This window comes from Trachypithecus francoisi, unplaced genomic scaffold (assembly GCF_009764315.1).
Source record: "Trachypithecus francoisi isolate TF-2019V2 unplaced genomic scaffold, Tfra_2.0 Lachesis_group4, whole genome shotgun sequence".
In the NCBI taxonomy this organism is placed as follows: Eukaryota; Metazoa; Chordata; class Mammalia; order Primates; family Cercopithecidae; genus Trachypithecus; species Trachypithecus francoisi.
The window spans coordinates 16,727,616-16,753,627 of NW_022681469.1; the positions used below are offsets into that span (position 1 = coordinate 16,727,616).

At 39.2% G+C, this 26,012-nt stretch overlaps 1 protein-coding gene across 1 annotated transcript in view; it reads right to left on the reverse strand.

Annotated features, from left to right (window-relative positions):
• MGAM2 (maltase-glucoamylase 2 (putative)) overlaps positions 1 to 26,012 on the reverse strand; it is a 104,877-nt gene that overhangs the window by 65,080 nt on the left and 13,785 nt on the right. The window contains exons 3-16 of the mRNA XM_033193022.1: positions 24,031 to 24,154; positions 23,482 to 23,591; positions 23,029 to 23,183; positions 21,552 to 21,723; positions 19,055 to 19,154; positions 18,157 to 18,269; positions 17,023 to 17,148; positions 14,763 to 14,894; positions 14,576 to 14,674; positions 11,821 to 11,934; positions 10,778 to 10,862; positions 7,782 to 7,899; positions 1,477 to 1,648; positions 821 to 937 (exon numbers count right to left, since the gene is read on the reverse strand). Of these exons, the coding sequence (XP_033048913.1) occupies positions 821 to 937; positions 1,477 to 1,648; positions 7,782 to 7,899; positions 10,778 to 10,862; positions 11,821 to 11,934; positions 14,576 to 14,674; positions 14,763 to 14,894; positions 17,023 to 17,148; positions 18,157 to 18,269; positions 19,055 to 19,154; positions 21,552 to 21,723; positions 23,029 to 23,183; positions 23,482 to 23,591; positions 24,031 to 24,154 (1,737 nt within the window). The remainder of the gene's footprint in view (positions 1 to 820; positions 938 to 1,476; positions 1,649 to 7,781; positions 7,900 to 10,777; positions 10,863 to 11,820; positions 11,935 to 14,575; positions 14,675 to 14,762; positions 14,895 to 17,022; positions 17,149 to 18,156; positions 18,270 to 19,054; positions 19,155 to 21,551; positions 21,724 to 23,028; positions 23,184 to 23,481; positions 23,592 to 24,030; positions 24,155 to 26,012) is intronic.

A 26,012-nucleotide genomic window follows, 5' to 3' on the forward strand; every position in this document is an offset into this window, starting at 1 on the left:
TTTAGAAATAATTCATCTCTCTCCAGATCATAAGTGGCCAGAATAGCCCAGGGATAAAATACTTTGAAGGTTTGCCTGTTAACCCTTCCTTGGTTAAAGGCAAAGTCAAGAGCTGGAGCTAAAATGATCATTAGGAAGTTATTCTAATGAACCTATTAAGAGTTAAACCACTCAATTGAAAATATTTCAACTTAAAATTACTTTACTAAAAGAAAGGACATCTCACCCTACTTGCTTCTGCCATCATCATAACCACCTCCTTAGGGGGGACTTTGAACCCACTTCTATGTACTTGCCCATCAAAACTACTATTTTGGGTGGAAGATCCTAAAGGTGGAATGAGTCGTGAGAAATAGTTGGTAAGTCCTCCCAACTATTCATAGAAAGGTAGAATGTTTTAACAAGGTGGAAGAAATTTTGAGATCACTGGCCTAAGCCTCTTTAAATTCTTTCTCCTTGCTCCTCCATACCTATGAGGGACTTCCCTTGTAGTAATTGAAATAAAATACCAACAAATTCCAATTGCCCTATCTTATATAAGGTAGTAACAGAAGTGATGGCAGCACCATAGAAACTTTAACAAATCTTCTCACTTTGTTGGTGAGTTTCCAAGAATAAAATCATTCAGTATATACATACCCCTTCCAACGCACCCTCACCTTGATTTGGTACCCTGCTTTTTAAGGCTATGATGCAAGACTTTTTTATCCTTCTTCTGCGGTTAGTGCCAACCTGTAGTACTATTTTCCTCAAACCCTCTTTAAGAGCCACTAGATTAGCTAATCCAAAAACTTTCCATCACTTCTCTTGGTGACCTTACCCTGAACCCAGGCCCATTGTGATTCCTTGGTAGTGGATAAAATGCTCCAAGTTGCATCCACCTTCTGCAGAGCTCCTCCGTGACATTGTTGGTATAACCACAGATGTTGGCACCTACCTGGAGAATTAGCACACATACAAGCACAGTGGTCAATGAGATGTGAAAGCATGTAGTGAGTATTTATATGATAAGGGAAAGGAGAACCTCTTAGTCACATCATTCCATGCTTAAGGAGATTCCAGAGTCACAGGGCACACTCCCAGCCACAGGAGAGAAACAAGATAGAATCCATCACGGACTCACTGATAGTGCAAACAATGGTCTTTGTGTTGAGGCTGTTCCTTAATATTCAGTTCCCAATTTCATACTTTCTTATTTACTAATGCTCTCTTGATGGAATTTTCCTGTGATACTAATACATTTTATTCATGCTGTCTCCTTCCTATCTTCAGAGATTCCATGGATGACAACTCAGTGATAAAGTACTACCATTCCATCTTCAGAAGGCAGCTCACATAACACACAAAAATTGATTTTTCCAATACATATCACCTTGGAACATGCTTCTTGGTTTTTCAGATAATCTCTAAGACTGCTAATTAAAAGAATGTCAACAGACGAAGGGTTAAAGTTCCCTGGTTGGAAATAAGGCTCACCATGGGGATGCCAAACAGGTTGAACTCAAGGATAGTGGGAATAGACCATCGGAGGTCATCCCATGTGGCCGCATTGTCCCCCAGCCAATGAGCAGCAAATTGGCCAGATCCAGCAAAAGTTGAACGGGATAAGATGAAGCTCCTATTATTCATGAAGACGGTCTCCAGGGCTCTGGAAAGGAATACAGCCAGTGGAGTGTGAGGTGGGCTGTGAATGTCTAGGACTCACCTTACAACAAGAGCAGCAATGGACTTTCTAACCAAACTGAGAAAACAACATGAGGGTGTCAGAAACCAGGTGTCATAAACTTAGCACTATTTAAGAGCTTCTTTCCCATTTTTGGGTAAGGTTTCAGATCTCATATAAGACAGTACAAACCTCTATATTCTAGCCCCCACAGCAATTTCTCTAGGCTTCCATCCCCCGATTTTGTTTTCTCTATCTCGTTGGATCTGGTTGTGGTCTGGTCCTTTTGGCCGACAGTACATTGGAACCATGATTTGGGTTATTTGTCCCATCTTCTTTCTAATGTCCTTTGGTTCCACGAATTTCTGTCATGCATAATCCTGTTCAGCACAGCACCTGCTCCGATGGGAGCTCTGCACCCTCTGCTGGACTGAGAGGAGAGTTCATGCACCAGCTGGTACACCTCTGAAACTTCAGAACTTATCCCTGGGTTCCTCTGAAACTTCAGACTTATTCTTAGCAATTCTCAATGTTAGCAAATTTTAATCTATGCAAAATAAGAGTCATTGGAATGAGTAAGTCTCAAAAGATCACATCTGATACTTCCTATAAAGTTAAAAACAACTAACATAGAAAATATTATTTTCATTGTATTATATATAAAATATTACATATTATGTAAAATGATATAAAAATGAAAGCAGGCTGGGGCAGTGGCTCACGCCTGTAATCTCAGCACTTTGGGAGGCTGAGGCGGGTGGATCACGAGGTCAGAAGATCAAGACCAACCTGGCCAACATGGTGAAACCCCATCCCTACTAAAAATACAGAAGTTAGCCGGACATGGTGGTGTATGCCTGTAGCCCCAGTTACTCATACTCAGAAGGCTGAGGCAGCGGAATCGCTTGAACCCAAGAGGCAGAGGTTGCAGTAAGCCGAGATCTTTCCACTGCACTCCAGCCTGGGCGTCAGAGCAAGGCTCCATCTCAGAAAAAAAAAAAAAAGAAAGAAAGAAAGAAATGAAAGTAAAGAAATTAAAAGCACAGCATTCAGAATGGTAATTACTTCAGGGGCACAGATGAACATACAGTGGGGTAACCTATGGTTGGATGTAGGCTGTTTGCCTAGCTTTTATTCTGGACATCTTTTGAATAGGCATTTTATTGAAATGACTTTCCTCTTTTGTTTTTTCCCCCTGTGGTCAAAAGCCCACATCTTCCATTAGAGTTATACAATTGAACAATAATACAATTAGAGGACAGTAAGACCTGAGCCACAATTGCTGCTAGCTCTTCACAGGCAAGCTCTTCTTTCCTGCTTTCTAATGCATGGTCTGAGACAAGTGTATCTTTTCCTAAAACCTCTCTCTGCAAATCTTTATCACCAGGTACCAGGCAATTCCTCAAGACACGATCACAGTCACCAAGGCCTCCTCACTTCCTTTTCCTAGGGATGTTTGGAGAGTCTATAAATACTGAATGGCTTATAATGGCAAAAGGGAGAAAATTTTGAAATGGAAAACTGCTTTAAGAAAGTAAAGTGCTTCATTCTGACAATTTACTGTCAAAAATAGGAGTAGGTTGGAGGAGAGGACTCACTCAACTCCTATCCCCACTTCTACTTTAATGTAGACTGGCTGACATTTTGCTTTTATTACTACTGCCTGCAGGTTTATTGTACTCTGCAATCATCAATCACGAAAGAAACACATTCAGCTTACAGAGAGTGAAACTGAAACAGGGTTGAAGATATCTGTGGTTACAGTTTATTTAGAAGCAGGTTATTACTGTGGTAAAACAGATTAGATAACTGCCGGGGTTGTTTTGTTTTGTTTTGTTTTACATCTGAAAGGAACAGTCTTACTCAGGGACTTTGTCTTTTGTATTGTATCTTTTAGTTTTCTTTTTTCTATCCCCCAAGTCTGGCCAATGTATTAATCAGGTTGTGATCACTGAAAGAATCTAGTCTCCTTCAGCTTTCAGCCTAGAGGTGGGGGTAATTTTATTCCTGCTTGACCCACTGTCCCCAAACTATATTTCCATTTAAGGTTGAGCCAATTATTTATCAGACCAATGACTTTAGTTCTTCTGATATCCAGATCCCATTGAATGAAAATCTTATCCATTTTTTGATCCACTTCTGCCTCATGCCCAAAGACCAAGTTCCACTTATCTCCACTGTCCTCTGGGAGCGTAGGCCATTATGCCTGGCCAGAGAAATTAGAAAGACACTATTTGTTCAATCACAATTACCTTTTAACTATTAACCATAACTATTAGAATATATTAACCAACCCATTCTTGATTTTATAGCACTTTTACCACATGGAGTCACTGGCAACAAAGCAATTTGAAACTTTCTTCCCCTCCTCCAACCCTTTCTTACACTTTCTTTCTTACCCTGACTATTCACCCTGTTTGCCACTTCTCATTCTTACATAGAAGCATCTAAGAATAAAAATATATCAGAACAGAAGACTATGGGAATACCAACCCAACTCTCTCATTTCAGAGATGAGGAAAAAGAGTCTTATTTATCCAGTTTATTTCTCAGGAAAAATAGAATAAGAGAGAAAAGACAAAGAAAAAGAAGACGATGAATCAGAAATATATGTCTTTCTTCCTAGAGCTTTTTTTTTTTAACCAAAATATAAACTTTCACATTTTCTGGACAAGAACTCTCATCTGGACAATCTAACATAATGCAAAGTCATGAGGACAAAATAGTGCTGAAAAATAACACCGACCCAGTCTCTGCCTCTAAGTCATCAGGGGCTGGGTCCTGCCCTTCTGTCTCTCAGGCCAGGCATTTATCCAACGAAGTGTCTTCAGCATACACATTATTGATAAGGCTAATGATATGGGGTGACTTTGCCTTCAAAAAACTTACAGTCCAGCAGAGAGAAAATGAGCATCTAAAAACTGATACCATGTTTTTTGCGTACTAAGCATATTGGAATATGAACAAATGTGGCACAGAAAATGGGAAATAATCTTTTCCTAGAACTGTCAGGAAAGTTTCCAGAATTGAGATCTGAGGTGAGGTTTTATAGATAAGTATATTTTGCAAAATGGACAGGGTCAGGAAGGCCATCTCGTGCAGGGCAAATAGCACACGAAAGGCATGGAAGAATGAACAGCCCTTGGATGTGGGAACAACAAGAAGCTGCAAAGGTGACAGAAAAATTGTAAGAAAGGGTTAGATTATAAAGTACCTTACAGGTTATGCTAAGAATTTTACTGTATAAAAAATAGCAAGGCACAAATAATTTTACGCTGGGGAGAGAAATGAGCAAACTGTGCTTTAGAAAGGTCACTTTGTCAGGAATGTACAGTAGTGCTTTCTAAATTTTAACATACATTCAATACACCCAGGGATCTTGATAAAATGCAGGTTTTGGTTCCTAAGTTCAGGGTTGAGGTCCAAGATGCTAATGTTTTCTGGTGATGCTGATGCAGCTGTTCCTTGGACTATGCTTCAAGTAGAAAGGGTAGAGGACAGGCTATTGGGAGATAAGGGTAAAGTCAGGGAGATTAGTTCTGGGCCTAGTGTAATGATTTGTGTGAGGGATGATGATAACCTAATTAAGAAGTACTCGTGGGGAAAAAGGGAGGTGGTTACAGAAATGTTTCAAAAGTAACATCACAAGGATCGAGGACTGATTGCATGTGAGGGTACAAAAGGCATAAGGGATGGTGTCATGCTTCTCACTTGGAGTCTGGGATATAGGGATGTTGTTGCTACCAACCAAGATACAGAATTTAAGAGTTTCAGCCAGGCGCAGTGGCTCATGCCTGTAATCCCAGCACTTTGGGAGGCCGAGGCAGGCGGATCACCTGAGGTCAGGAGTTTGAGACTAGCCTGACCAACATGGAGAAATCTTGTCTCTACTAAAAACTATAAAATTAGCTAGGTGTGGTGGCGCATGCCTGTAATCCAGCTACTGGAGAGACTGAGGCAGGAAAATCGCTTGAACCCGGGAGGCGGAGGTTTTGGTGAGCTGAGATCATGCCATTGCACTCCAGCCTGGGCAACAAAAGTGAAACTTTGTCTCTAAAAAAAAAAGAATTTAACAGTTTCGAAAATGATCAGCTACAGTGGGAAGATTAGGTGAAAACAGGTAACAGAGCAAGGTGAATGGTGTTTGAGGTTCTACAAAACATCCAAGTAGACAACATCAGAAGATGGTTTTGGATATTTGTGTCTAAAAACTGGGGAAAGACCTCAGGAAGAATTATAGATTTTAAAATCATTAGAATTAATTACAGTGAAAACCACGAAAAGAAATACGTTACCTATGTGTTGGCATAAACTGTAAAGCGAAGAGGCCAGAGGATGGACTCCTAAGAATCATCAACGGTGAAAGAGCTGATGGAAAAGATCCAGGCACACAGATGAGAGGGAACAGCTGGAAAGAGCAGAGGCACTAGGAAGAGCAGTATCTTTTTTTTTTTTTTTTTGCGACAGAGTTTCACTCTTGTTGCCCAGGCTGGAGTGCAATGGCGTGATCTCGGCTCACTGCAACCTCTGCTTCCCAGGTTCATATGATCCTCCTGCCTCAGCCTCCAAAATAGCTGGGATTACAGGCACCCAACACCACACCCAACTAATTTTTGCATTTTTAGTAGAGACAAGGTTTCACTATGTTGGCCAGGCTGGTCTCAAACTCCTAACCTCAGGTGATCTGCCCACCACAGCCTCCCAAAGTGTTGGGATTACAGACGTGAGCCACCACACCCAGCCAGCAGAGCAGTATCTTAAGGACTGAAGGATCTGAGTTTAAAGGAGTGGTTATGGCCTTGAGTACCACAGAGAAAGAGAAGTCAAGTAAGAAAAGGATTGAAACAGGTCCCATAAGCCCATCAAAGTCTCCCTGTCTTCTAGAGCACAATAGTGCTCTAGAAACACCAAAACAGGAGGAGAGAAGCCAAGAAAGACAAAGATGCTCTTTCCTAAGCCACTGGAGGATCCACAGCAGCTCTTCTAACACTTTAGTTTCCCCATCTGTGCTGCAAATTCAAATTAAAATCTTAAGCCTGGCCCCAAATTTTCTTGCTGTCTTAGGTATAATGATTGTATTGTACTGTCTTCCACAGAAGAAACTGCACAGTAAGAAGAGGAGCTATTTCTCAGTTTACAAAGTCACAAGTAAACAACCTACATGACAAGATATAAAGGATGTAATGGTTTGAAGAACACATCTGTCTCCTTGGTAGAGTTTCATAATGGGTGGTGGTGGCAACAGCAGTAATGGTGATGGTGATAGTCATGGTGGTGATGGGGATAGTGATGATGGTGATGGTAGTGTAGGGATGGTGGTGGTGGTGATGGCACTGATAGTGGTGCTGGTTATGATGGTTATGGTGAATGGTGGTCATGGTGGGTGGTAGTGATGGTGGTAGTGATTGTGGTGGTGGTGGGGGATGGTGGTGATAACTGTGGTGGTGGTGATGGTGATAGTAGTGGTAGTGATGGTGGTGGTGATGGCAATAATGGTGGTAGTGGTGGTAATGGTAGTGGTTATGATAATGGTGATGGTGTTAGGTAATGATGGCAGTGGTGATGGTGATAGTGTGTGCACATGTGTATGTGTGTCTTGGGGTAGAAGGGAGGATTACGAGGTAGACAAGCAGGATATTGGGAAGGAAATAGAAGGTTATTGTGTAGCATTTCCAGATAAATAAAGGAAATACAGGTAAATTCAAATTCCAAGTAAACAGTGAATAATTTTTAGTATGAGAATGTCCCACATAAATTTAATTTGGTGTCCTATATATTTATTTGCTAAAATCAAGCAATCCTAGTGCATTCAGTAAAAGGATCCAAGCAAGAGCTGACTTCTAGCTGAGGACTCTAAATGCCTTACATAGTATTGCCTGCTAGTATCCTTGAAATAAACTCCTTAGCCATAAGCCAATCAAAAATAATCCTGTACAGAAACCAAGGAACTTGGTTCTTGAGAGGAACTCTTAAATACTCTCTAAGAATAGAGTTTTTCTGTTTCTATAAATGCAAAAATTATTTGAACAATATGTTACTTATAGAACAGAAGAAAAACCCTCCACCTCCACCTCCCACCTCCACATATCTAGAATTAGGGTGAAAATCAAGTCCTTACAAGTTTGTGGTTCTTGCCATGGAGTGGCCATACAAGCTGTGGATGTCATAGTGAAGGCCTTCATAAAACTCCGTGTCCATGCAGAGAGTTCTTGCAAAAAGTAAGTGATCCAGAACTCCTGGAGGAAAATACTCGTTAGTGAGGCACTTCCTCATTAACCATCTTTAACAAAATAGCAGCCCAATTATTTTCTTCCTGATTACAGTACCTTCCCCACCAATCTCCACCTGACCAAATCCATTCCAGATTTTAAATTCTATCCTAAATGCTATGTCCTGCCTGGGGCTCACATTGAGCCCCCCAAGGAGATGAATTATTAAAATTAATCTGCATTCCCTCGAGCTCACAAAGAATCCTGGTGAGGGGAGGCAACTGAGAAACGTGCTCAGAGTAAACACAGTGGATGTGAGCCTAAGTATAAAGTATATAATGTTTATCTACACATATTTAATCAAGAGAAATTGAGTGTACAATGTATAGGTATGAAGGCAGAGAAATGGAACTTTTTCTTTTTTATAATACAGTCACACTTAGAAGAAAAATAGGGGCCGGGCATGGTGGTTCACACCTGTAATCCCAGCACTTTGGGAGGCCGAGGTGGGTGGATCACCTGAGGTCAAGAGCTCAAGACCAGCGTGACCAATATGGTGAATCCCTGTCTCTACTAAAATTACAAAAATTAGCCGGGCATGGTGGCGGGCGCCTGTAGTCCCAGCTACTTGGGAGGCTGAGGCAGAAGAATTGCTTGAGCCCAGGAGGCGGAAGTGGCAGTGAGCCGAGATTGCACCACTGCACTCTAGACTGGGCGACAGAGTGAGACTACATCTCCAAAAAGAAAAGAAAAGAAAAATAAGATGTGACATTTGGGTAGTCTGATAGTTTGATGTGTAAGTACTCAAATCCTGCCTCTGAGAATTCTTATTGTTTGCATTTTCCCTTCCTCAAGCCTAAAATGGCCAATCTTCTCTGCCACTTCCTCTCCTTGTGAACTCTTCACTGGGGCCATATCTACCTTCCTTCACCAAGTCTTGCCCATACCTAGGACCTGAGTGTGAGGCACAATTCCAGAAAGTGGTGGGACCAGTAAAGATTGAGGTTGAGTTTTTCCTATCCAGTATAACAGAAGCAAGGTTTGGAGTTGGAAATTAGGTAGAAATGTAAGATGGGAAGAAAATTCTATTTCTTGCACAGCTTGGTGTGTGGCATGAGATTCACAACCACTTCAATGCTCTTTCTCTTGCTAATTAATGTGCACTATGCAATTCTGGAAATGGGAGGGGCTGCCTGGCTATGAGCAAAAGTTGCCGGTCATATGTGAGTAGACAAAATGCTGAGGGTAGCAAGTGGGGTCCCCACCAGAAGCAAGCAGAAAGTGATAGGATTGAGGTTTTCTGTAGGGCAAAAAAAAAATCAAAAACAAAAGTTAGTTTTGGCCCAAAAGAGGATTGAGAGATTAAGAAAAAAGAAAACATGATAAACTAATCCAGAGTGGAAAAAAAACGGGGAATACAGACAGAGCAGAGAAGAACAAAGAGGAAGTCGAAAAAGCAAATAGTAGATTTTGCAAGAGGTCAAGACTTCCTCCATGGCCGGGCGCGGTGGCTCAAGCCTGTAATCCCAGCACTTTGGGAGGCCAAGACGGGCGGATCACGAGGTCAGCAGATCGAGACCATCCTAGCTAACAGGGTGAAACCCCGTCTCTACTAAAAAAATACAAAAAAAACTAGCCGGGCGAGGTGGCGGGCGCCTATAGTCCCAGCTACTCAGGAGGCTGAGGCAGGAGAATGGCGTAAACCCGGGAGGCGGAGCTTGCAGTGAGCTGAGATCCGGCCACTGCACTCCAGCCCGGGTGACAGAGCGAGACTCCGTCTCAAAAAAAAAAAAAAAAGACTTCCTCCAAAAAATTATTTACTCCTTAAGTGACCAAAAGGAGTTAAAGAAACAGCTGTACCTTGGTCTCAGGGGTATAAGTAAAGTGGGCAAATCAGAATACACTGACTGCTCAGGTGGCCAACATGCCAGCGTTCTCTTCCTGAATATATAAGAAAATTATACCTTCCCTTGAGGTTAAGCTGAGGCCACGTGACCAGATTCCGGCAAAGAAATTTGGGCAAATTGGGTACACCTCCCTTCTGGGCCTGCCCTTAAAATCTTCTCCACCCTCTCCCTCCCTCACCCAGGAAGCCAGAAGCAAAGGTCTCTGAGGAGATGGAAGAACCAGACATAGATCTGTGTCACCACTTGGATTCAAGTTACCCATCCCTCACCAGAGTATGATGTGAGCAAAAAACAGACGACTATGAGGTGAGCAAAAAGTAAACGATCATTGTGTTAATCCACTGAGATACTGGGGTTTATTTGTCGCCAGAGCATAGTCTATTCTACACTGCTACCGCCACCCACCACCTCCACACATATTCTTTCAGAATCAGAAACTGGAAAATTGACCTTGACTAGAAATGGCACCTATAAATAGGACCTTGAAGGCACCACTGATGCTTTAAACTGTTGTTAATGACCAGAGAAAGAGGGAGGGAGGGAGGAGGGAAAAAAGAAAAAGGGAAGAAAGAAGGGAGGGTAAGGAAGAAAGAAGGAAGGAAAGAATAAAGAAAACAGTTAAGAAGATTACAGGTTTGCTTCAATTTAAGGTAGTTTGTATCCTAAAGTGTCCTGAAATTCTCATAGATGTTAAAATTGACACCTGAGGGATTTGGGGGCAATGAACAGGATGAAAGCATTTTGAACTCTAGATTGGAACGGCAACCAGGGGAGGTAGGCAGACTCAGACTTTGTCACACGCTTGCCCTGGAGTTATGACAGCAGAAGGGTAATCAGAGACCCAACACTGCTGCAGACTTCGGTAGAGGAGTGTTCAGATGTTTAGGAGACCCCTTGGACTGGGAAGTGAAATTGCTACTGACCATACTGAGTGTAATTACTGAGGGTGTTTTAAACATGGCTTATTCCTACGTCACAGCAAACAGGTGAAAACTTACTAGGAAGAAAAGGAGGAAAGTTCAAGTCGTTGGATTCACACTGGTCATTAGAAGCTTGGAGTAAGCTAGAAACTTCATTCATTTCCTTCAAAGACACAAAACACACCAAGTGTAAAATGCGATTGAGCTACATTTAGCTGTTGAGAAATGCTTACTGAACTAGGAGCCAGGATATCTGGGTCCCTTATTAACTGCTTTTTGGATTTTAAGTAATCTCCCTAACTTTTCTTACCCTTTGTTTCATCTTTTATAAAATTGAGTCATTGGATTAGGTTATATATTTGTAAGGTATGTTCCACTTCTAAATGACATCATTACCTTTTATCAATTGATTTCAATCAGCTAATTCAGAAATACTGTTTCAAAGGTTGATCCCTGCCTACAAATTGTAAAGATTTTATTGTTATTGTTAAGAACCAAAGATAAACTAACATTTCTATTGTATAACTGTCCCTATCCTTTATTCCTCTGAATGAAGAACAATAAGAGAATATAATTAAGATCAAATCTATTTTCTTACATGAATTAAAAATAAGTATATCTAATCTTGGTAACAAACAAATTTTTTTTAATCATTCATATCTTAGTCATCAGAGTGCTTCTGAAAATGACTGCTCCAATGCCTTGCACATTGGCACTCAGAGAACATTGGTTGAAGAAATTCCTATTGTTCTTCCACAAAAATATAGACCCTCATTACATTATTATCTAATGATTAATTTAAATTTTTATGAATGAATGCTACAAATAGTAGCAATTACAATACCATTTTAATAAAACAGTATTTTAAAACTGACAACCAGTTAACGGAGATAGCAAAAACTTTATCAAAATGAAATAACCAGTTGATGAAAGATGCAAGGTAAGAACCTAAGGCTCTTAGGAGCCTAATTCACTGGATATAGACTCAGCATTAAGTAAAATAATTTTTAATACTACTATGTAAAGCAAAATATTTTTTACTACACATCAAGGTCAAAACTCATCTGAAAATTTGGCATATCTGTTTCCAAAGGAAATTTGAGTCTGCAATAATAACTTACAATCCACACTCCATCAAACTCCAGATGATCATGAAATTTAGCAACCTGATCTATCCACCACTCAGTGCATACTGGATTGGTGTAATCGGGAAAGACTGCCGGTCCTGGATATCCCTAGGACACAAAGAGGAAGGCAGCGGCAATCAGCTTGGTTGAAGGTTTTTCATTTTTACAGACAATGATTTCTTCTATTCGGAGCCTCATATTGCTTGTCATTTTAGAAATAAAATGTGTGACTCCCCCAACAGAAACCAAACAATAAAATGCATGCAAGGAACAAGAGGAAGAAACAAGAAAAGGAAAAGCAACTGAGTAAATTGATGAAAAGCCACCATAAGTCCTTTTCTGTGCAAAAAGAAAATTTGAAAAGTACAATGTCATTACGTCAGGCCAGTTGGGAGACAAATTGTTTAAAATACTAGAAAGTCTATAGAATATTTTTCAAGAGAATGAGCTTTTTCCAGGTGTTCTTAATTAAAGGTCACATAAAGTCTACTTTGAATAATTATGATTATAAATAACGTGTTGATATTTTTGGCGTACAAACACTATTTTATAAATGGTTGAATGAAGTTTGCACTTCTTACTGAGGTCACTTTTTTAATTCTACCTCCCTTTTCTGTCTATGCCTATCAAACAATAGCTTTAAAGATTTTCCACAACAAAGATATAACCATAGCCAAATTTTTGAAAATTTGGAATTAAAAGGATACCAGTTTTTGTGAAAAAATTTTGTTCATTTTCCCCATGCATTTATAGATTGTAATTTAGGAACAACTTTACACTCTGGGAACATAATGAATACATATTTTAAAATGTGGATAATTCTCAAAGCTCAAGATGGGAGCTTGAAGTACCCACAGGAAATGGACTGAGCTCCTGGCTCTTTGTCTTAGGTGATGGGCACCAACTAACCATTAGATGTAACTTTGCCCCCCAGGAAACAGGTGGTGTCACAAAACAGTCACCTACAGCAACTTTCAACCTAGAGCAGGCCAGCAAATTTGATTCAACCAAGTGCGTTTAAAACAAACCACTGGCCAGGCACGGTGGCTCACGCCTGTAACCCCAACACTTTGGGAGGCCGAGGCGGGTGGATCATGAGGTCAGGAGTTCAAGACCAGTCTGGCCAAGATGGTGAAATTCTGTCTCTACTAAAAACACAAAAATCAGCCAGGCACAGGGGCAGGCTCCTGTAATTCCAGCTACCTGGGAGGCTAAGGCAGGAGAATCGCTTGAACCTGGGAGGCAGAGGTTGCAGTGAGCTGAGATCGTGCCACTGTACCCCAGCCTGGGCGACAGAGCAATACTTCATCTCAAAAAAAAAAAAAGAAAACAAAACAAAAAACACACACCACTGTGCACCTCCACTACTGCTATCTCTGCCAACATCTTAGATTAAATGATTCATGCCATTTATTGGTCAATGAAGTCAACCATCTAATTCATTCTTTGTAATTATATGCAAATTCTTAATTATATATCACTCAAACACGAGTACTATTGAAATGACTTGTACGTGTGGATAAAATTTTAGGTGAGGAAAATAATTTTTATTTGACTATGGACTCTAAATGCAGTATATAAATATGGGCTTATCTAATATTTTAGAAATTAGCTTCTAACGAATCCGTGAAAGCAAAGACTTGTGCAGAAGGAAGAAAACTTTCCTACTGCTTTATGAAAAGTTAGAATCGATGAAAAAAAAGTAAATAGAATTAAGCATCGAAAGAGTCAATGAAAGGAACTAAGTAAGCAGAGTTTGGTAAGGGATCATCCATAATCCTGAAAAGACAGTTCTGCAAAATAAACTACTCAGGAGCAACAAGTTCTGCAGTCACCTGAACTCTCTAGATGAAGCACCAATTTGAGTAAATCTTACAGAATCCAATCATCTAGGGCTGACCCTACACATAATTGAAATTGCCTATGTGATTTGATTTAAAGTACCCTCAGAAATTTTGTTATCCTGAATATAGGCACCAGCTCAGCCTATTCCAATGCCTGAGTCTGCTACCTTAGAATCTAAACTGTGCTCTATCTATAAGTCTTGTGTAAATTTAAAACATAGGCCGGGCACGGTGGCTCACACCTGTCATCCCAGCACTTTGGGAGCCTGAGGCAGGCGAATCACCCGAGGTCAGGAGTTCAAGATCAACCTGGCCAACATGGAGAAACCCCGTCTCTACTAAAAATACAAAAGTTAGTCGGGCCTGGTGGCATGTGCCTGTAATCTCAGCTACACAGGAGGCCGAGGTAGGAGAATTGCTTGAACCCAGGAGTCGGAGGTTGCAGTGAGTCAAGATCACGCCATTGCACTCCAGCCAGGGTGACAAAAGTGAAACTCCATCTCAAAAAAAAAAAAATTAAAATTAAAAATTAAAAAAATAAAATATATTAGCTGAGATCCGTTCCACATTAATCTATGAGCACTTGCTATATTTTTGTAGTTCAATTTATTGTCTTGGGAAAGAGAAATTTGGAGGTGGGAGGGCTTTAGGAACTGATTTTTCTTCTAATTATATATTGCTTCTCAATTATCTATGGTATTAGAGGATCAAGGCTGGCTTTTTAAATGCTTCAGATTTTTAATCATTCTATTATTATATCCACTGGTTTAAAATAGTAATAAAAGAAACCTCTAAAGCCATGAAAACAGTAACAATATTGTAACTTGCCTTTCACCCATCTTTGTACCAAAAGTACAAACTCCCCAAAACAATCATAATTTACTTTGATTTTCTTAAGAAATTACCTCCCCAACAGCAAAACCATTGTTCCCCAAGATCCACACTCTCTTTAGGCTTCCATTATTATAGGGCTCGTAGTTAGAGTTTTTGGAGATGCCAGGATTCTAATAAAGAAATATGATACAAATATTATTTTTATAAATTGTTTTACACTGTGAAAGAAAAAATAAGGTAACAAGTGTTTGAACGTACCATAATAATAACATATTTCTGTCCATTTTCATGTAATTCCTTGACAAAATCTGGGAGACCAGAGTAAGAGACTTCATCAACAGTGAAATCCTTCTTTCCATCCATGTAGTCTATGTCAGAGTATTGGACGTCCTGAAAGAGAGCTCTGGCCAGTCAGAACCTAGGAAACAGTACTGTGCTGATGGAAAGTATTACAGCTCTGGTTCCTAACCATTGAAAATGAAACCACATTTCCTACTGATTCTGGAACTTCCAGGGCTTGGCTACTTCTTAGGAGTAAATAAGCCGTCTTTGAAAGACATGATTGCTGTTTGGTTGCAATTTTACCTCCTTGTCCTGACAGGTGCATGTCATAAGGTATTGGGAGGGACTTAAGAGCAGGAATTGCATCTTGTTCATCTCTGCAACTTGAGAACTTAGATGCTTGACATAAAACGGATGCTCTTTAAATGATTGTTTGAATGAATTATATTGTTAATGTTATAACCATGTACTAACTTAACCCAAGCATCAAGCCAGAATATATCATATGGGGAGAAAATGATCTTTTGCCCTATGAAAGTGCTAGAGTAATGATTAACAAAGATCAATGACGAAAAGATAAAGCCTTACTCAGCTAAACTCTCAAGCACTCATTTTTCCTTGTGTTTGCATACCAGCCTATGGGGAGCAGGTGTTATTCTTAGTGAGCAAATTGAAATGTCAGGGAGTTCAGTGACATTTCCCAAAGTACATGCCCTGGGAGGTGGGGTGGCTGATGAGAGCTTTGGGGACAGGCTCTTTGGCTTCAGATGCTCTTTTTTTCCCCAATCTGCCACTTTCCTCAAAGACAAAGGACGTGTTCTTCTAAGTGTTCCTCAAGTATCATACAGTAGGAGTCTCGACCTTACAGGCCTGAAGAAAAATGTGGCTTGTAGTCTGTTGCCCAAAGTGGCATCAACTATTCTAATACTAGGCAGTCATTTAGGACTCAGGTGTCCTCCACAAACACATACAGGGAAAGAGTCTATTTGTGGAAGAAAATTCTTCCTTGAATTGGATGTTTGCAGATAGTAGATATGAGAGAAGTAAAATTAAACACAATCAATTTCCCTTTGACACCAAAACACATTGACCATCTGTTTTTTTTACAGGAAGAATTGATCCCCCTGCCTGCCCTCATCACTACTCTGAGAGAGGATTGAAGAACCCTGAAGGCAGGCCAAAGCCATTTCCACGTGTTCAGTCTTCCTTCAGATGTTAACATTGTATTCCATTTTTTTCTTTTTTTTTTGAGACAGAGCCTCACTCTGTTACCCAGGCTGGAGTGCAGTGGCACGATCTCAGCTCACTACAACCTCTGCCTCTAGGCTCAAGTGATTCTCCTGCCTCAGCCTGCTTTGTAGCTGGGATTACAGGCATATGCCACCACACCTGGGTAATTTTTTTGTATTTTTAATAGAGACAGGGTGTCACCATGTTGACCAGGCTGGTCTCGAAATCCTGACCTCAAGTGATCAACCCACCTTGGCCTCCCAAAGTGCTGAGATTACAAGTGTGAGCCATCACACTGGGCCAACACTATATTTTTACATCAAAGTTTCAAAATCCCAAAGAGCTACCCCAAATAAGTTGTTTTGATAAATTCATTAGCCACATATTATGCATCTCCTGGAGAAGATGATCAAATATTACACACTTAATAATTATCTTGACTTACTGGTGGACATGGAACATCATAAATACTGATGCAACTATGAAGCTTCAAAATTAGAGTTTGTCAGATCTGGGAGGAGTATACGAGGTCACCGTGAGAAACTCATTTACAGTAAGTATTATAATCATCATCTCTTGTTACTCATGTCACCTCCAGTGTTGCTTTCTCTAATATCATAACAGCTAACTTTGATGATGTTCACCTTCTGTGCTAGATGCTTTACATGCACAGTATAAGGCATTCCTTACTACCAGCCCACCAAAGCAAGTCTTACATTCTCATTCTCTAAAGGTGGAAACTAAGACTCAGAGATGTTAATTAAGTAGTGCAACATTGCACAGAGCTAGGAAGAGGTAAAGCCAAAATTCAAAGCCATATCTATCTAAATTCATTAACAGTATACTTTTCATGCTCAGATACGTAACTTAACATGCAAATTTCTGCCAGCAAGTGTGCCTATCAATCTATTGATTTATCTACATTTTTCCTAACAAATTGAATTTAATGCAAAAAATAAAAATGGGAATTGGTGTCAAATGCATGGTAACAGAAGTTTCAACTTACATATGGTATCTCAGCTAAACGATTTCGGCTTACAACTTCTTTCAATTTATCGATGCCACCATAATCCCTGCGACTAAGCTGGAACCCAAGACTCCAATAGGGAGGCAAGAATGGCCGTCCAACAAGCTGAAAAGATAAGCAAGTAAGTGTGTAGATTTTTAGCATAAACACTGTAGCCCCATGCCTAACACTGGAGGCATTAGCCCCATTTCATTTTCTGTGAAGTTCCCAGAGCCGAAAACATCAGAGCTGAGCGTAATCTGCTAGAATAATCTGTGAAATCCCACAATCACATCCTTCTTTACTAAGTACATAAATGTATTCCCAACATCAGACACTAATAAAATTTGCAGAAAATGTTTCAATAATAGTGTCACCTTGGGGGGAAACCAGTGACATTCATTATTCTATAAGTGTTTTTCTGAGTATTTGTTCACAGTGTGGCAAGGGCTAAGATGGGCACTTGGAATATGGTAGCACCGAACAAACATAGCTCCTGCCCTCACAGAGCTTAGAGGAAATAAATAAATGTCTAATATAATTTCAGATAGTGGTGTGTGCAAAGGGTAAAGGAATAAGAACTGATGAGATTAGGAGTGAGATTACAGACACACGCCACCATGCCCAGCTAATTTTTGTATTTTTTAGTAGAGACAGGGCTCCGCCAGGTTGGCCAGGCTGGTCTTGCCCTCCTGACCTCAAGCGATTTGCCTGCATTGGCCTCCCAAAGTGCTGGAATTACAGACGTTAGCCACTGTGTCCAACCTCAAGTTTCTTCCTTTTCTATAATTTGAGTCAAATATGAATAGCTAGCAAAGTTTATTCAGGTAGTTCCTTTTCACTGAATTTTAACTTATTGAATAAATAAGCTTTGCTGATTCGTGGGACACATGAATGGACCATGAGTTACTTGAAAGCAGGATGGTGTCTGACTTATTTTGCATTTCTCAAGCCTTGCAGTGTCCTTTTGAATGCACAAAGCACCCAATAAAGGTCATCAAAATAAATAAACAATAGATGAAAGACTATCCCAGCATTTATAATCCATACAGTTTACTAATACCTTTTATTAATTTATAATGAGTATATGAGATAATAGCAGTAAATAAGGACTATCTAAATGCAAAAACATACCTCCAAGTATTGCTGAACCACTTGTTCTGGAGTGTTTCCTAGGAATACATAAAAGTCAAGAATGCCTCCAATCGTGCGATAAGTGATTGCAGGAGCTGGCTGAAGGGTAACCTCTGAAAAAATTATAATGAGATTTATTAGAATCTTATGGTTGGAAGTAGACTCTTCTCTGCAGTATGAATAGCTGAACCATCTAAAAGAGTCTCAGTCTCATTTTGAAAGGGATGAAAATCACACTGTTCTTTTTATCAGAGGATTGTTGTTGGAGTTTGTCAATATATTTAATGTGTAAGACACCAATGAAGACTTGAGTTTTTTTTTTTTTAACAGAAAGAAGAACAAATTTTATTTTAACCTGGCCACGTACAAATACAAGCTTCTGGGTTTTGTGAGTGGCTTCACCCAAAAAACCTTTTAAAATTTTTATTAGATGAGTTTGACTACAACTAAATATTTAAAAATAAGTAAAAATGCTTATTAGAGTACTATTAATCCAGAAGCTGGAGGAGGAAGATTTGGAGTGGGGAAAGGGTGGCTGGGCTATGAGAAAGAGCCTACAAAACACAACCTTGTTGCCTATAGGCAGAAGCACAATTTACATGTTGAAATCTACAGGTATTTTTGGAATGCGTCTATCAGTGGATCCTATTTTCTATGGACTATAAGGGGAAACATTATATCAAAGAAGACCCTGCAGTGGTTTTCAATGAAAATAAGGTCAAGTATGACCTGGATTTGTAGACAGGTTAACCTACTTTCAGGTTCCAGTTTCAACAAAAGTATTGTAGGTTCAAAATTCTTTCTGTTCAACAGTGATCTCACCATAAAAGTAAGTTTTTATAAAAGCAGAATCCTAAAACATATTCCTATCTACAGAAGATAAAAAGATGCTTCCTACCCATGGCATTACTGTTCATCAGAAAAACTCCAAAAGAGGAGCCACTGGTGTCTTCAAGGCACAAGAAGAATGTATGAGCTCCATACAGATTAATCATGTCCTGCCAGCAAAACGGAAGAAAAGTAATAGTGTTATGTGTTAAGAAAGTGTTCATTCACCCTAAAATAAATTCAAAAGCCATCTATAACATATACTTGCTCAACACTTCATGTAGTATAACGTTGTATCAAAAAGGTATTGAAATGCTATTATCAACTGGAGAATGAATAAACAGAATACGGTATATCTATACAATAGAATTCCATTCAACAATAATAAAATAATCATACACACTACAACATAAATAAACCTTGAAAGTGTTATGCTAAGGGAAAGAAACAGACACAAACAACCGTATATTGTATGATTGCATTGATATGAAATATCTAGAAAAGTCAAATCTATAGGGACAGAAAGTAGGTTAGTATTTGGCTAGGGCTGAAGCAAGCCCTGGAGTTTCAGTCTCAAAGGGCAGAAGGGATCCTACTGCAGTGATGCCAAAGTTATAGAACTGGATAATGACGATGCTTGCAGAACTCAGTATATGTGCGCAAAGTCGTTGAATTGCACACTTAAAACAGATGAATTTTATGGCCTATACATTATAACTCAATCAAGTTATTTTATAAACATATTTGCTATGATGTATACCAAAATATTAGCAGAAAGTGATGGTATTATGAGTAATTTTGAAGTTTTTATGCCTAGTTGTATTTTCTAATGTTTCTGTAGTTAACATATAATACTTAAGTGGAAAAAAAGCTTAAAACTAATAAAAAGAGAAAGAAAAAATATTTAAATTTGTGACAAAGCTGTGATGAGCACTGATGTAAGAAGAGATAATGTGTGTGTGTGTGTGTGTGTGTGTGTATAACTCTAAGTGCCTTAAGAAAAAAAGAAGTTGAGATCAGAATACGGAGAATGTTTTACAAGCTCCCTGTGTGACAGTATCATCATCTTAGCCACAGCATAAGGCAATAATACTGATAATGGTAAATACCAGGAGAGGGGGAAAAAAAGAATCAACATAATTTGCAAAATTGGGAAGACCAAGAAGCCTCAACTAGATGTAAAATTATAGCCAGGAAAACTAATGGCATCACACTTGGATAGCATACAGACAACATTTTTAAAATACATTTTGAAGAAAGAAAAAAGCAGGAGAGAAAGGAAAGAAAAAAGAAAGGAAGAAAAACAGGAAGGGTGGAAGGCATTACATCTAATTTGTGATTATACAATTTAGAAATGTCAGCTATAGAAAGCCAAATGTAGTACGATTCATAGTTTTCAATATTTGCCAGGGTCCTTGAGCACACATTTATTACATGGGTTGGCCATTGCTTTTTTGTCTTTGCTCTGCTCTGCAAGGTCACTCCCTCCATTGTATCAGATGCTGGTAGCTAGGCTACAGGTTAATGTGCTACTTGCTTTGCTCATCTCCCGCCAAATATGAATTGCAAAGTGTCAGCTCTCTGTCTCCCTTGCACCATACTTCAGCTTGCGGCTCTTGCACAGATCCAAGAAATCTCATCAGCACAATGGAGGCTTCAAGACATGCTCTACAAACCTACATGACTCAAAGCGTTGTCCATGGAACAATACCCTCCTCAAATCCTTTGTTATCAGTCAGCCACAAGACAAGCACAAAAACCAAAAGTCAAAGGTTAGAAATTCTTTCACAGCAATTGAAAAGGGTAATATTTTATGTCTGTTCAACTGAAAATTTAGGCTTTTTTGGTATGTCTTTGGATTTTTTATTTCATCTTTTCAGTAATATATTTTAATTGTATTTTACAAAAGTATTGCCCATGCTGGATTTTTTTTTTTTTTTTTTTGAAAGAAACTAGTCCTTCACTCCAGATAAGCTGAGAGACACTAATCTAGAGCACGTCCTTCTCCCACTTTAATACGAATGTGAGTCACCAAGGGATCTTGTAAAAATGCAGATTTGGATCCAGTGGGTCTGGGCTATGGCCTGAGATTCTGCATTTCTAACAACCTCCCAGGTGATGCCAACGCTGATATCTCTGAAACATGCGTTCACCAGCAAACACCTAGAACAGTATGAAAGCTGTCAAGAGACATTTTTAGTCCACTGAGTTCTACTGAGCATGGCTCCTACTGAAGCCCTTCTTTCCTCAGTTATTAAAGCAAGATATAGTAATTTGGCAGAAGTATACTAGGTTCTAATATAATCATGAAATTATATTTCCCATTAAAAGTGAAATTTGTTTTAAAAAATGCTACATTTCAAATTTGCTAGCAAATTTCTAATTTATCTTTTTATTTCTAATATTGCTATATTCCTGAATTTATAGGTCTCAAGAACAAATATTCCTTAACACTAACACATCTAAAATGAGCGAGGTAAGATAGATGTATTCCCGCAGGCTACTTTTAGGAAAGGAAGGAGGGTATCCCTTACTGTAGGCGATACTGAGGAGGAAAGGCACCTCACCTTGGTGGGGGTGGCATCCCGGGTGAAGATGGGCCAGGTCTTCCAGGTCATGTTGTGGCGGTACTGCTGGTGCACATGTTCTCCCAGCCCATACACATTGGCACTGGGCAGTCGGAAAGACAGTTGCAGGTACTGCTGGGCAAACTGGAGGGGCCCGATGCTCGTGTCCAACCTGGGCCGTGGGGTAAGTAGAGCAAGCATCACCAAAAAAACACTCTTTCCTCTGCTAGGAAGCTATCTTTCCTTTCCATATACACTTAGACCTCTGTTGTTTCAGGTGTTAATCAATTTTCACACTACCTTTGAAGGCCTTTCTAGGGCACCTCTGGTTCTGTGATTCTAGAGGAAGACAGCATTAGTGGCAGGATGCCAGGAGCTCAGGTTGGACAATTGGGGAAGGAGAGCAGAGTTGACTTCATATTTAATGTGCATCTGCTACATTCCAGGCACCACCACTCTGGGTGTTTTATAAACAACGTCTCATTACCCCTAGCAAAAGTGGATATTTTGAGTCCCTTTTTTTGGTCGAGGAAACTGATACTGTTGAGAAGAGGTATTTTGCCTGATATATAACACAGTTGACTTGCCGGTACCAGTATGTGAATACTGGTTTTACTGACACTAATACTTCTATTTACTCCAGTACAGTTTGTGAATTAAGCTCAAACTGTTGGTCGGTCACTGCTTGATAGCAAAATTCACAGTAAATAATAATTTAAAATGATAGACAATGAAGTTTGAATTCCAGTATGATAATAATTTAAAACAATAAAATCCCCTATTTTACAACATATGTAAGCCAGAAGTATATTTCTGTGCATATATAAATATTATATTATACAAATAGATAAATATATTAAATATACTATATACTTAAATATATAAATATATATTATTGAATTTTATATAAATATTTAGATAAATAAAAATATATTATGCAAAATATATATTATATTCAATATATTGATGTATATTAACATATATTAAATATAAATTAATGTTTACTAAATATATTAAATATTTATATTACTATAAATTAATGTTTATTAAATACATTAAATATTTACATTAAACACAAATTAATGTATATTAAATATATAAAACATTTATATTTAATATAACATAAATATGGTAAATATATTCAGTGTATAAATATGACATATTTGTATATTAAATACATATGTTATATATTATATTTAAAATATATTTATATATTTATATATGATTTAAATATATCTATATATTATATATAATTATATAATCTAGCAAGCATTTTAGTATTACATTTTAGTATTCTGTTTTACAAGCATGATAAGCTAACATTGTTATTTTACAGCAAACTCTTTGACATTTTTCTGATATTTAAAAGTTTTCTCTAGTTGTACTTAAATATTTAACTGCCCACCCACAGTAAATCAGAATGAGTAATATCAGAACTGTGTGTTCAAAGATGCACCAAGAGGGTTGAAAAGCTCACAAGACTCTTCTGTTGCTTGTCCTCATTATTTTGATGCTGAAAGGTTTATCAGTAACTTCCACGTAATAGCTCAAATTGGAGGCATCAGCAGTCCCATCAACCAGCCTAATATTTTCATGGGAAACTTCATAGCGTATGTTATTAAAGTCAGTGATCTGTCAAAAACAGAAGGGACAACTGCAGATAAGACCATTTCCCTGTAGACAGAGCTATAAAAGACCTTCCATCTCAAATAGCACCCCATGAGAATAGCTTCTAATTCTTGACATTGTGGCTCCTGATTTGTGAAATCACCCAATTACGTGTGCCCCATCAAATAAAAATTAGCCCGCCCATCCCATCCAGAGATTCCTGCAGAGAGGAAGAGAGGTACCTTCTGCTTCCACACTTCAAGCCCAATGTGGGCATACTGCTTTCTTCAGAAATGTATTTAGCAGTCACTCCCAAACCAACCTTAAAATGAAACCGATTGGATGTCTGATATTCAGCTGTGAAAAGGGTGGTGGCGACATCATTTCCAAACAGAGATGGGGATGGCAACCTTTTCAACTGGGCGGTAAATCCTATGGGTAGCAAGATATGTGGAGAGAAAGAGGAGACTAACTTTTAGGGGTTTTTTGTTTGTTTGTTTTTATTTTGAGAAGGAGTCTTGCCCTGTAGCCCAGGCTGCAGTGTAAGGTGTGCTCTTGGCTCACTGCTACGTCCACCTCCCAGGTTCAAACGATTCTCCTGCCTCTGCCTCCCGAGTAGCTGGAATTATAGTCACCCGCCACCACGCTCAGCTAATTTTTGTATTTTTAGTAGAGACGGGGTTTAATCACATTGATGGGCTGGTCTTGAACTCCTGACCTCATGATCCACCTGTGTCAGCCTCTCAAAGTGCTTGGATTACAGGCGTGAGCCACCGTGCCTGCCTGACTTTTACCTTTTATTTTATTTTGCAGTTGATGTATCTGGGCCATAAGGAGTTGTTCCCAGGCACAACATCAGGGCAGTGCTCACCTGTGCTTCTATTTGTATGGCCACTGCTGGCTTCATAGCCCCAGTTACGGGGGAAGAAGCACCTAGGGACACTGGCATCCTCCACAGGTGACCAGCAGCACTTATATTGCCATCTGCAGATATCCTGTAACAATGACACAGAGTTAGCAGTATATAAACTGAGGGGAGGAAAGTATTACCTGTCTATTTATTTATAATCCATTTTATTCCAAGGAGAATTTAAGATAGGTTATAATTACATTCACTAATTTATTTGTTCTTTATTTATTCAGGCATCTATTCAACTGTCCAATATGTATTTATTATCTACCAGACAAGGAAATGATAATACAGATAAATAAGACAGAGCTTGTGCCCTCAGCAAACTTACTGTCTAGTGGCAAATCCATACAATTAGGAAAGCAATTACATACAGTATGATGATATGAGGTCTCCACCAAGTGTGTCCAGGAGCTGAGGGAACACACAGTCACTGTACCCAGCCTAGTAGGCTTGGAGTGGGGTAGGGAGACCTTCCAGGTAAGTGAAAGGTAAGTCCCGTCATGAAGCACCAGGGGAGGTTAGACAGAGGAACAGTATTCCTAGCGGAGAAGGCAGCAATGCATGACAGACTCAGAAAAACCACACATTTCTTGTGCTGAAAACATTGAGTATGAGAATGAAGCTGGAAATCACATAGTATTTTTATCAGGAGTGGGCTGGAAGCCAGACCAAGAAGTTTGGACTTTCCCATGAGAAAGAGTCATGCAAATGGCTAACAACACAGCAAAAAAAGAAATGCATTTCCAAAAAGTAAGCAAAGGGAAGCGAAGAAAATTAGAGATGATTAAAATAAAACTAGGACAGACGGCAACATAGAAATTCACAATGTCTCTACTATGTCCAAGGCAAAAACAAATCACATGTGGTTCTTTCTCAGAGTGGCTTGATTATAAATATTTTTTGGTGTTATTTAGCAAGATTTATTTTGTAAAGGTCTTATAATTTTCACTTTAATTTACATAAAATTATTTTGTTATGATAAATAAAACAAATGGCAACAGAGACCAATGTGTTAGAATAAACATAGGCATTCACCTTCCTCACCTAACTAAACTTACATGAAATGACAGAAATGATTTTAAGAAAAAAATTACAAATCTGTTTATAACACAGCAAAATAAAATGCAATGTGGCAGGTCAGAAATCCAATTACAATTGAATTTCTTTTTTTTTTTGAGACAGAGTTTCATTCTTGTTGCCCAGTCTGGAGTGCAATGGTGTAGTCTCGGCTCACTGCAATCTTTACCTCCTGAGTTCAAGTGATTCTACTGCCTCAGTCTCACAAGTAGCTGGGATTACAGGCTCCCACTACCAACACCTGGCTAAGTTTTGTATTTTTAGTGGAGACAGGGTTTCACCGTGTTGGCCAGGCTAGTCTTGAATTCCTGACCTCAGGTGATCCACCCACCTCAGCCTCCCAAAATGCTGGGATTACCGACGTGAGCCATCGTGCCGGCCTACAGTTGAATTTCAATTACAATTACAACTACAATTGAAGTTCAATTACAATTCAAGGTGAGATTTAGGTGGGGACATGGAGTCAAACCATGTCATTCTGCACCTGGCCCCTCTCAGATCTCATGTCCTCACATTTCAAAACATAATCATGCCCTTCCAATAGTCCCTTAAAGTTTTAACTCATTCCAGCATTAATCCAAAAATACAAGTACAAAGTCTTATCTCAGACAAGGTAAGTCTCTTTAGCCTATGAGCCTGTACAATCAGAAGCAATCAGTTTCTTCCTAGATACAATGGGGTACAGGCATTGTGTAAATATACCCATTCCAAATGGAGAAATTGGTCAAAATGAAGGGGTTACAGGCCCCATGCAAGTCTGAAATCCAATGAGGCAGTCAAAACCTAAAGCTCTGAAATAATCTCCTTTGACTCCATGTCTCACATCTAGGTCATGCTGATGTGAGAGGTGGGCTACCACAGCC